This window comes from Chiloscyllium plagiosum, chromosome 43 (genome assembly GCF_004010195.1).
Source record: "Chiloscyllium plagiosum isolate BGI_BamShark_2017 chromosome 43, ASM401019v2, whole genome shotgun sequence".
NCBI lineage: Eukaryota > Metazoa > Chordata > Chondrichthyes > Orectolobiformes > Hemiscylliidae > Chiloscyllium > Chiloscyllium plagiosum.
The window spans coordinates 13552266-13564318 of NC_057752.1; the positions used below are offsets into that span (position 1 = coordinate 13552266).

Consider the following 12053-nt stretch of genomic DNA (forward strand, 5'->3'; position numbering starts at 1 on the left):
CTCCTTGGATGCTGCCTGACCTGCTGCGCTTTTCCAGCAACACATTTTCAGCTCTGATCTCCAGCATCTGCAGTCCTCACTTTCTCCTCCTTTCTCATTTGCCTAACACCAACCAGAATTTCTGCAAACTGCTATCAAATGTTTTCCAATCAATGTTTTTTCTGTCCAAAGCAAAGGAAAGCAATTGCACATTCATTGAAACAGAAAGCAAGCTAATGGTTTTCAAAGGCTGTTCTGGCCAATCTTAGAACTCTCATAATGCAAACAAATCCTCAGATCACTCCATGAATTCTCTCTGATACTAGTTTTCTCAAAAGAAAATCATGGCTCCAGAAATATTCATTGCTTAATTACTAGTCCCCTCTCATACACATGCCACTATTCCACAATTCAAATTCTAAAACTATTTCTTTTTATATATAAATTCCACCATCTTCTATCACATATCAAAGTTACCGATGAGTTCCTGTGTGACCGACGGTGGTAAACATTACCTCCTCCAGCCCCTCTCCACTGTCACCCATTTCCTTCCTTATCCACCTCCTCGTAACCAGAGAATCACTCACAATGGCTTCTCTTCCTGCTCCTGTTCCCTCAGATAATCCCCCAAGGATCGATCCTTGTTCCCCTCCTATTTCTCATCTCTGTGCTGCCCCTCAGTGACGCCATCTGAAGACACACTGTTCGTTTTCCCACAGACACTGACCCACCCCCAGCTCGAACTCACCATCGCCTCCCTCTCTCTCCCTCTCCAACACTCCCTCCCCTTCTTTTACCATCTCCTGGCGCAAATTTCCCAGACTGCTGATCCGACATCCTGTACTGGCTGAGTAGGAACTCAGGGATCAATATTGGGAAAACAAAAGCTGCTGTCTTTGCCCCTCATTCCAGCTCCCATTTCCTAGCTACGGACTCCCTGGAAACTGTTTGAAATGAAACCAATCTTGGCATCGTTTTTAACTCTTATATTCAGACTTGCACTAAGATTGCTTATTTCCACTGAATGATACTCCTTTCCCATCTTTGATGGGATCGGAGTCACTGTTTGTTGCCCATTCCTAATTGCCATTGAAGTTAGTGGCGTTGCTCAGCTATTTAAGAGTCACCCACATTACCTGTGGGCCGATGTAGGCCCGACCAGGTAAGGTCAGACTTCCTCCTCTAAAGGACATTAGATACCTAGATGGGCTTTTACAACAATCGATGATAGTTATCTTGGTCACCTTCTTCTTCAGGAAGGCTTGTGCCCGAAACGTCGATTCTCCTTCTCCTTTGATGCTGCCTGACCTGCTGCGCTTTTCCAGCAACACATTTTTAAGCTCTGATCCCCAGCATCTGCAGTCCTCTCTTTCTCCTGCCATTCATCTTATCTCTACCCCTCATGATATTATAAACCTCTAAGGTCACCCCTCAACCTCCTACGCTCCAGTGAAAAAACGTTCCAGCCTCTCCTTCTAACTCAAACCTTCAATATCCTGGTAAATCTCTTCCAAACTCTCTCCAGCTTAATAATATCCTTCCTGTAACAGGGTGACCAGAACTGGACACAGTTCTCCAGAAATGGCCTCACCAATGTCCTGTACAACCTCAACATGACGTCCCAACTCCTACACTCAAAAGGACTGAGCAACGAAGGCAAGCATGCTACGCATCTTCTTAACCCCCCTGTCTATATGTGATACAAATGTCAAAGAATGATGTACCTCAACCCTTAGGTCTGTCTCCTCCATGTCATTAGTCTAGTGACATTATCACTACACCCCACCTTGCTCCCTGGGCCTTTAGCTCTGGAATTTCCATCTCTCTACCTCACTTTCCTCCGTTAAGACCCTCCTGAAAACCTTCCGCTTTGATCCAAGCCTTTCATCACCTGACTCCACTTTGTAGTCATCTGTTACTGTATAATGTGCCTATGAAGTGACTTGGGCCATTTTAGATGATCAAGGAGCTATATAAATGTACTTTGCTGTTGTGGGTCCAAGTTGGGTCTATCGATTCAGATGACTGATCAGCTGCGATTATAGTGAATCGAGGGCTGAACAGCCAACTTTCAGATCAATGCTCCCAGAATGCTTCAGGCACTGAACAGTTCAGAGCTCCTTAAACTGTCTTGCAATGTGCCTCCCCCACAGTGTTCAATTGCCAAGAAAACTCATCAGGTCATTTAAAAAAAATGTTTTTTTTTTCTAAATTCCCCTGAGGCTCTTGATTAGAAATATCTGGGAACAGAGACAAGGCAATTGAGCTAAGAGTCAAAAGTCATCTGACTTGAAGCAGCAAAGTCTGTTTTTCTCTCTCTCGATTGGTGAGGGAAGTGATGAGGGTGAGACACCGAGCGATAGTGCAGGCACACTTAAGAGATTGTGTAGTGGGACCTCCAGTGTGCGCCCAGATTTGGTAAACTCAGTCAGAAAGCACCTATTGCAGCAATATGAGGTTGCACTGAATTGAAACCATCTGCCTAAGACTCTGAATGATGAAATTATCATCCCGTTTGTCATTCTGGGACAGATTGATGCCTCAGGAAATGAAGGGACAACATTCTAACCTCTCCTGCAACACATTCCACTCCCCCACCCTCTCCCTGCCTCCTCGTTTACAAAAGACCCATGTACCTTCTTAAACGGCATGAAGTACTGCTCAATGAAGTCTCCTTCAATCTTTTGTGGTTTGTCGCTGTCATCCGCAATGACAATGGTGACATTGGGGTAATACTTCCTAACGCTCGAGATCAGCTCCCTCAGCTTGTCATACCTCAGAAATGTTTTGGTTGCTATAGTCACCAAGCCACTGATGTTATAGCCTAAAACACACAGAGAACAATTTGTGATCAACTTTTGCTTCGACACAAGAGTAAAGCTGTCAAGCCCATTGGTGCTGTTTGGGTTTTGCCAGCGCTGGTTGCTAGTGGCTACCAGAGTCCACGAGGACATTGTTGAGAACATTTCGAAAGGCTAGGTGGACATTTTTTTGAAATTCAGTCCTAAGTGTGCAGCATTTTGCTTTCAAGAATGCAATTTTGCCAAAGTATAGAGGAAATACAAATTGGATCCTCTGACGGTTAGTCAGGCTTATTTCATTAAATGTCAAACATTAGCAAATTTGTTAAAATCCATCCCTGCTCTACAGGAAGCTGAATGCCTTGAATTGTTAATTATTCAGAAGCGACTCCAATTCCCCCATCCTTCTGCGTAGGCCCGATAAACAATCCAGAACTGTGAAGGTGTGAGGTGGAAGCATCACAGTATCAAGAGAATCAGATTGCGGAAGGAGACCATGCAGCCCACTGCTGGCTCTGCCGTGGCTAAGGAGGGAGAGTGTGGAATATCGGCCCAAATTTTCCACCACCCCCCTCAAGGTTAGGCATTGAGGAACGGGCGATCTTAGCAATGGCACAAAGGTAATGTTGCAAGGTCATCTTGGGGTCAAACATGACACCAAGGTTGTGAACAGATTGGCTTAACCTCTAGAATGTGGCCTTGGAGACGGTCGCTAGGGAACGCAGTTTCGAGTAGCAGCTGACAATATTTAATGGGTGGGAATTCCTTTCGAGCCAGTACGGGATGTCAGGTCAGCAGTCTGAGAATTCGGCACCAGTGGAGAGCTCGAGAGAGAGAGAGAGAGCGCAAAAGAAAGAGGGAGAGACAGAGACAGAGGTGGTGGTGAGGTACAGCTAGGTGGTAGGTCCAGTGTCCATGTGAAAACAAACACTGCATCTTCAGATGATGCTGCCCAGACCCCCTTTCCCACTCTGATCTGACTCCATTTTATCTGTGCTCCAGGCTCCTCCTGGTCATGGGACTAGTTGCAGTTCCAATAGTGGCCACCACCCCTGGGGCGCTGCTGGGGCCTGGTGAGCAGCTGTCTGTCTGAATGGTCAGCCGCTCTTGGACGCCCATACCATTTAAACAAAAGGAAGTGTTTTTTTTTAAACACCTCATTTCTCAATTCTCTATGGCTACAGGTTTTGCACAAGAGATCTGGTCGACTGCCAATGTTGTTGAAGGAAGGGAGGGTGCCAAGTAATTATAGGCCAATTATCTTGACTTTCCTTGTGGCCAAATTATTAGAGTTGAAACTTTATTGCTGGAACAGCACAGCAGGTCAGGCAGCATCCAGGGAACAGGAGATTCGACGTTTCGGGCACAGGCCCTTCTTCAGGAATGAAGAAGGGCCTGTGCCCGAAACGTCGAATCTCCTGTTCCCTGGATGCTGCCTGACCTGCTGTGCTGTTCCAGCAATAAAGTTTCAACTTTGATCTCCAGCATCTGCAGACCTCACTTTCTCCGCCAAATTATTAGAATCAATTCTAAGGGACAGCATAAGCACTTGTAAGAAAGTGCTTAACATGGGAAAAAATCAGGATGGATTTGGACAAGGGCAGTGCCACAACGTGCATGGATTTTGACAAGGCCCTACACGCTACAACAGCCAAAAAGTAAAAGTACTCAGGATCCAGGCGAGAGTAACAAATTGGATCCAAAGCTGGTTTTGAGGCAAGAGGTTAAGGCTAAGGCTGGTGGGCTATTAACCAGTGGGATCTGCAGAGAGCAATACTGGGCCCCTTGCTTTTTGCACTTCGGTGAGGCCATTTTTGGAATACTGTATGCAATCCTGCTATCGGAAAAAGATTGTGGAACTTGAAAGGGTTCAGAAAAGATTTCCAAGGATGTTGCCAGGGTTGGAGGATTTGAGCTACAGGGAGAGGCTGAACAGGCTGGGGCTGTTTTCCCTGGAGCGTCGGTGGCTGAGGGGTGACCTTATGGAGATTTATAAAATCATGAGGGGCATGGATAGGGTAAATAGGCAAGGTTTTTTCCCTGGGTAGGGGAGACCAGAATTAGAGGGCATACGTTGCAAGTGCGAGGGGAAAGATTTAAAAATTGTGGGAGGCAATGGCCTAGTGGTATTATTGCTGGACTGTTAAACCGGACTCACTGGTTACATTCTGGGGACCTGGGTTCAAATCCTACCACAGCAGATGATGGAACTTGAACTCAATATAAACCTGGAATTCAGAATCTAATGATGTTCATTGCCGCTTGTCAGGATAAGCCCATCTGGTTCACTAATGTCCTTTAGGGAGGGAAATCTGCCATCCTTACCTGGTCTGGGCCTACTTGTGACTCCAGATCCACAGCCAATGGGTCTGACTGTTAACAGTCCTCTGGGTAATTCGGGATGGGCAATAAATGCCAGCCTAGCCAAAGGTGCCCTCATCTGTTAAATGAATAATAAAGGGACCGAAGGGGCAATGTTTTCACACAGAGGGTGGTGCGTGTGTGGAATGAGCTGCCAGAGGAAGTGGTGGAGGCTGGTACAATTACAGCATTTAAAAGGCATCTGGATGGATATATGAATAGGAAGGGTTTGGAGGGATATGGGCCAAGTGGGAGTAGATTAGGTTGGGATACCTGGTCAGCATGGATGAGTTGAACCAAAGGGTCTGGTCTGTTTGCGTGCTGTACGACTCTATGACTTAGACTCAGGAGTAGGGGCATGATAAAGAGGTCTGCAGTTGGTACAAGGTATTGATGGCGTGGTCAAGGGAGGAAAAGACAGTGAGGAGGGAAACTGGAGGCAGCTGGAGAATAGTGAGGTGGAAAGTGGAATTCTACCACAGAAAAGCGTGAGGTGAGTGAGGGAGGGAGGGAGGGAGAGAGGGAGGGAGAGCTACAATAAACAGAAGGATGCTGAGAAACATCAGGAAGCTGCCGGTGGGAGGGGCCTTGGACATATATCCTCACATCCTGTAAGGTGGTGGCACAACTGAATAAGGTGGCTAAGAATGTTTCTCTCAGTAACTGAGGTACAGAATACAGAAGCGGGTTGGAGGGGAGTGGGATGGACCAGAATGGCATACAACATTTGTTCCATCATTGTGTACAGTTCGGGTGAGCACGTTCCAGGAAAGATCAGGTTGTACTGGAGGGAGTGCGGAGCAGATTTACAAGGAAGTGGCCAGGCCTGGGAAAATTGAGACACTGGGGAAAGTTTGGATAGACTCGGGTTGTTTTCAGGCACAGAGGAGGATGAAGGGGGACTGAACAGGCAGAAGGAATGAGGGGAATGTCAGGAGAGTTATTTCCACCCAGAACGTGTTCGAGATCTGAAAGTCACTGTCTGAAAGGGTGGGAGAGGCAGAAACCCATCTCAGCCGCCTGTCTGCTAATTGCGGCCTCTTGGGTTACAGACTCCAGTACATGGATTGTGACATGGTGTGCCTTTAAGAGAGTTGTTCTGTCCTGTCCCGTTTCTCTGAAAGGGAGGGGGGGGGGGGGGGGGGGTGGAGGGGTGTCAACCTGCTGCCCAGGTGCTGGCTCCATGGAATGCAGAGTAAATACCTTGGGTGCTTTTTGCAAGGCTCCCACAGACCCAGGGTTTTGCTTTCAGTTGAGGGATTTTTGGAGATGAAACTGCTCGACACAGCTCTCTCTCTGTGATGCTGCAGCAAAAAAACTCACGGTCTCTCTCTGCTGCTCGATTCTGTTCATTCCTGCTCCTGGACTGAAGGAGATCAAAACTGAGGGAAATCTGCTTAGCTGAATTTGCTACGGGTGTGTTTACAGGCAAAAAAAACCCCACTGCAGACCCTGGAATCCAAAATAGACAGGCAGGAGGCTGGAAGAACACAGCAAGCCAGGCAGCATCCGGAGGGGGAGAAGTTGACATTTCAGGTCCACCCTAACCTGCACATCGCTGGGCACTACGGGACAATTTAGCATGGCCAATCCACCCTAACCTGCACATCCCTGGGCAGTACGGGACAATTTAGCATGGCCAATCCACCCTAACCTGCACATCCCTGGGCACTATGGGACAATTTAGCACAGCCAATCCATCCTAACCTGCACATCCCTGGGCACTATGGGACAATTTAGCACAGCCAATCCACCCTAACCTGCACATCCCTGGGCACTATGGGACAATTTAGCATGGCCAATCCACCCTAACCTGCACATCTTTGGACTGTGGGAATAAACCGGAGCAAACCCGCACAGACACAGGGAGAACATGCAAACTCCATACAAACAGTTACCCGAGGCTGGAATTGAACCTGGGTCCCTGGCACTGTGAGGCAGCAGTGCTAACCACTGAGCCACAGCGCAGCCCTTATCTTCCTAAAAGCCTAATAGTTTGACCAAACAAATCACAGCTGGAATGCCACACCTTCTACCTGCCATTAAATAAGCTATAAGTTAGAGTGAAGGCTACCTCTTTGATATATGTTGAGGGGATTTGGTCTGGTCCATAGTAGGGAGGTGGGAATAAGTTGACCTTTCCAGGGTTTTCCAGACTTTAGCTTTGATTGAGAGAGGGGCGGAGGACCCAGGCACTCAGCATCACTGAGAGGAGAGATGCCAGAAGGAGGCAGACCACCAGGGAGAGCTGCATGTGACTCAGGAGCAGTGAGAGCAAAGTTAAAAGCAGGGATAGTACAGAGGGCCTGGAAACAGACAGACCAGGTTGTGGGGAGAATGGGGAGTTGCTTCACCAAAATGTGTGTCAAAAGAAACTGTGAGGAATTTTAACTCCTCAAGTATTAACTGGGATGGTTTCAGTGTGCAATGTAGGGAGGGTACAAAATTCTTAAATTATGTCCTGGAGAACTTTTCGTGTTCAGCCTATTCAACACGGGAGAGGGCAGCTCTGAATCGAATATTTGAAAATGAGGTCAGGCAAGTGGAAGATGTATCAGTAAGGAGCCATTTTGGAAAGAGTGATCATAACTCAGTTAGATTTATGGACAGGGACAAGGACAGGTCGGGAATAAAAATTATAAACTAGGGAAGAGGACGCTTGGATACGATTTGGCCTGAGTGGACTGACAGCCTTGCTGTCAGATGAAACTATGTCAGAGCAGTGCAAGGTATTCCAGGAGGAAATAGCGAAATCTATGTTCCCTTAAAGATAAAAAGTGTGTGACTAACAGTGGAGGATCCTGAATGTCAAGGGATGTATAGGTTAGAAGACATAGAATCCCTACAGTGTGGAAACAGGCCATTTGGCCCAACAAGTCCACACTGACCCTCCAAACAGTATCCCACCCAGACCCATTCCCCTTCATTTACCCCTGACTAATGCACCTAACCTGCACATCCCTGGGCACTATGGGACAATTTAGCATGGCCAATTCACCCTTACCTGCACGTCGTTGGTCTGTGGGAGGAAACCCACGCAGACACGGGGAGAATGTGCAAACTCCACACAGACAGTTGCCCGAGGGTGGAATCGAACCTGGGTCCCTGGTGCTGTGAGGCAGCAGTGCTAACCACTGAGCCACCCCACAGTGGGAAGCTCACTGTAAGTGTTGCTTGCACAGCTGCTTATTCAAGCAATGGGGAAAGTGACTGCAGATGAACTGGAGCCAGGGGATGTGCACGAAGGGAGATTAGCTGGCAGTAAGGAGCTGCCAATCTAGCATGACAAGTTAGCACGGTCAATCCACCCTAACCTGCAGATCCCTGGGCACTATGGGACAATTTAGCATGGCCAATCCACCCTAACCTGCACATCCCTGGGCACTATGGGACAATTTAGCTGTGGAATGTTAACCCATAGTTGACGACAAAGGGCTTCTAGGTGCTAACAACTGCATGGTTGGCTCCGAGCGAACTGAACTAGAGGGTTAGAGCCATTGGAATTCCAGAAGGGAAGGTGCTGTCCTTCTCACTGCAGTAAGAAACAGCTCGAGCCCGAAGGAAGCCAGTTTATTTCCTCACCACAGTCACTGGAGGCTGCATCTTCTAACTAATACACCAGTGACTTTATAAAGTGTGAACCAGTTGCTCTGTGCCTCCTGTGGTGAGTGAAAGTACCTGAGGAAGGAGCAGCATGGAGATCAGTTTAGTGAGCCCTATGGACAGACAACTAAATTGCCTTTCCCTCTGCCCGTAACACCCATTTTTCTGTGTCTGCGTGCGTAGGGGGAGTTTTAGAAGGGGGGTTAGAGTTGCGACGAGTCAAGATTAAAGTCACTGTAGTCCTGCACTCTCATTCGAGAGAGATGGCTGGTGCTGGTTTAACCTGAGGGTCACCATGCCTTGGGTGAGGGGTGAGGTTGAGAAAGAGCCCTTCATGGTAACCTCAGCCGGGAGTGGGAATCGAACCCACATTATTCATGTTACTCTGCAGCCAACTGGATAAAAAGTCAGGTATGGATACAGCAAGAACTGTACAGCAAATGGAGCAGCACGTCAGTGAAAGTCTTGAACAGAAATAAAGTCTAGATGACATTTTTGCAGCGTCTATTATGTGAAATTCAGTTTGTGGAAAATTATAGACTGAATGACGCAAGGCGTAAAGACCACAGGGAATTATTTAGCAATTTCAACTGAGTCAGAAGTTCTGCGAGGTTTCCTTTTTTTTGCAAATGGATCTAACGCAGAGGACGTAGGGCTGGCCTAATTTAGACCCACATTAAACCGTGAGCAATCTTTGCGAAACAGCTGCTATCCAAGGGGATGCCATCCTGTGCCAGTGGGTTTCGACTGCGCCACCAAGAAAGAGCTCGCACTTGGCACCTTGTTGCAGCCTCAGGAAGGCAAAAGGCGCAACATTTCTGGCGATGATGTCCAAAAGCATCGCCGCAGATGGCAGACCGGGCCAAAGCAGCGACCAATTTGCGCACAGAACAGCTCCCGGGAAAGTGAGTGGAATGGGCAACCAATCCCATTCTCGGGATGTCGCCCTAGGGGGTCTGAATATTGGCTCAGGACTGTCTGTGTGCCTCAAGCAACCCCGGGCTTCATGTTTTTAATGAGTGGGACTGGTGGGCTACAGGATGCATCACAATCAAGCATGACGTCCACCCACGTCCTGCCAATATATACGTGCCCAACCAGGAATCGAGGCAAAACGTTTCAGGGAACAATGGGTAGTTGAGCAGTCAAACGATGAGGCTGTGTCATGGATGGAAAGGTCCTCTGTTTCGACTTGAAATCACAGTCTAAAGCAGGCGAGGGGTTGGCATTTCCTGAATGTTGCGTCTTTGGGTGGCACCTTCACCGCAGCCTGGGTGAACTGGGCACAGGAGTGAACCAGGAGTCCTGGTCTGGTGAAAGCTTTGAGGTGGTTAAGAGGAAACAAGAACAGAAATTGCTGGAAAAGCTCAGCAGGGCTGGCAGGAAGGGTCACCTGACCAGAAACGTTAACTCTGATTTCTCTCCACAGGGGCTGCCAGCCCTGCTGAACTTTTCCAGCAATTTCTGCTTTCGTTTCTGATTCACAGCACCCGCTGCTTCCATTTCTTATTTAGTGAAAAGGAGAACATGTCTCTGGCTCGTCACTTTTGGATGGCCTTTGCTTTATCTTAGCGCCACCCGTGAGTCAGTTTGTGCCATGCTGGGGCATTTCTAAGTTTTCCTGTTTGCTCTGCACCCGCTCCCAAACCCCCCACCCTAACTCTGCCATCTCGGTCCCGGTATCAGGTAACCGGTGAAAGATGACCACTCCCAAACAACAGGGAGATGAGCAGGTTTCTGCTTCCTCTGGGCTTTCCAAAAGGAGAGTGTCAATGGGAAGGTTGGCATGACCAATCAACCCTCTATTTTGAGTGGCAGAAGCACTTTGCAGTGCTTTAGCTAAAGGAACTTCTGTCAATGTTGCTTCTTTCTCTTGGTCCAGGAATTGTCTAACCGGCTTTGTCCAAATTGCATGTCACCAGGATGGATGCACAGTCCTTTCATGGATTTTTTATAGCCCTCTTAGCTGACTAGGGGAAAAAAAAATAGAAGGGCATTCTCGCCAGGGGCATTTGCCCAGCACAAGTGGATGTCTCAGAAGTATTTTGCAGGGCGAGCCCACGTTACGCAGTCCCCTCTGTTACTCCGTGACCTGCAAGTATCTCCGTGTGCCTGGTCCGAGAAATGACGGGTGACATGGTGGTAAGTTTGCACACTGGCGGGTCTTCCCAGCTGACGTCAGGATCCATCGCCCGTGGTCTTCGATACACTTGGCCTCAGTAAAACGCCAGCTGCTGACGTGGGTAATGGCAGAAGGACTGGGCTCCAGTCGTTTCTTGGTTCTTTGTAAAAGGATTATGACACCCCGTGCCTGCAGCTTATTCAAAAGAGTTGGCAGGGCCTGAGCTGCCAAAACCTAACGCCAGATGCCCGCTCCAACTGGGGGGAGGGGGGGGTGGGGAGCCAGGGATTGGCAATTTTGCTGCTATTTCACCAGGATCAAATAACAGGGCCATGGCATCCCTTCCCCTGCAGGGGAGCTAGACCCAGACAGTGAAGATTGGTGGCAGGGCCGTGTTGGTCCTGTTCCCTTTGCATCATCAACTCGCTGTTGGTCATGTGGGAGCGCCAACCCAGCCTAAAATCAACCAGGCCTTGCAGTAGTCAATGACCCCTTCACGAAAGGTGATGATAAGCAATGAGTCAAGCCTGATGCCATTCAACCAGTTATAAGTGATGCTCCCAATCCAGTCACCATTAACCCCAAGCAAGCTTGCCACTGACCTGACTGGCTTTTAACATTATAGAGCCTTGGAATGATGGGATGTCGAATCTTGATGGTGAATGCAGCCCGATGTCCATCGGTCTCAAACAACACTAGATAAAGAAGAATAGTAATTAACTGATCAGTCAGTGCAGACAGGCCTGGTCAGTAATGTGTGAGGTGGGAGACACAAAGACAGGCAGGTGAAAGGAATGAGCCAATTTGAAACAAAAGCAAAGTACTATGGATGCTGCAGATCTGTCATTCAAATACTCAACAGGGCGACTCAGCGGTTAGCATGGCTGCCTCACAGCGCCAGGGACCCGGGTTCAATCCCAGTCTCTGGCGACTGCCTGTGGAATTCGCATGTTCTCCCCGTGTGTGTGCGCGTCTCTTCCGGGTGCTCTGGTTTCCTCCCAGAGTCCGAAGATATGCAGGTTAGTGTGGATTGGCCATGCTAAATTGTCCCATAGTGCCCAGGGATGTACAGGTTAGAGTGGATTGGCCATGCTAAATTGTTCCATAGTGCCCAGGGATGTGCAGGTTAGGGTGGAATGGCCATGCCAAATTGTCCCGTAGTGCCCAGGGATGTGCAGGTTAGGGTG

The 12053-nt window shown here is 48.4% G+C and overlaps 1 protein-coding gene across 1 annotated transcript in view; it reads right to left on the reverse strand.

Moving 5' to 3' along the window:
* LOC122543394 (beta-1,4 N-acetylgalactosaminyltransferase 1-like) overlaps positions 1-12053 on the reverse strand; it is a 55345-nt gene that overhangs the window by 29170 nt on the left and 14122 nt on the right. Inside the window, exons 2-3 of the mRNA XM_043682091.1 lie at positions 11469-11561; positions 2616-2803 (exon numbers count right to left, since the gene is read on the reverse strand). Coding sequence (XP_043538026.1) covers positions 2616-2803; positions 11469-11561 — 281 coding nt within the window. The remainder of the gene's footprint in view (positions 1-2615; positions 2804-11468; positions 11562-12053) is intronic.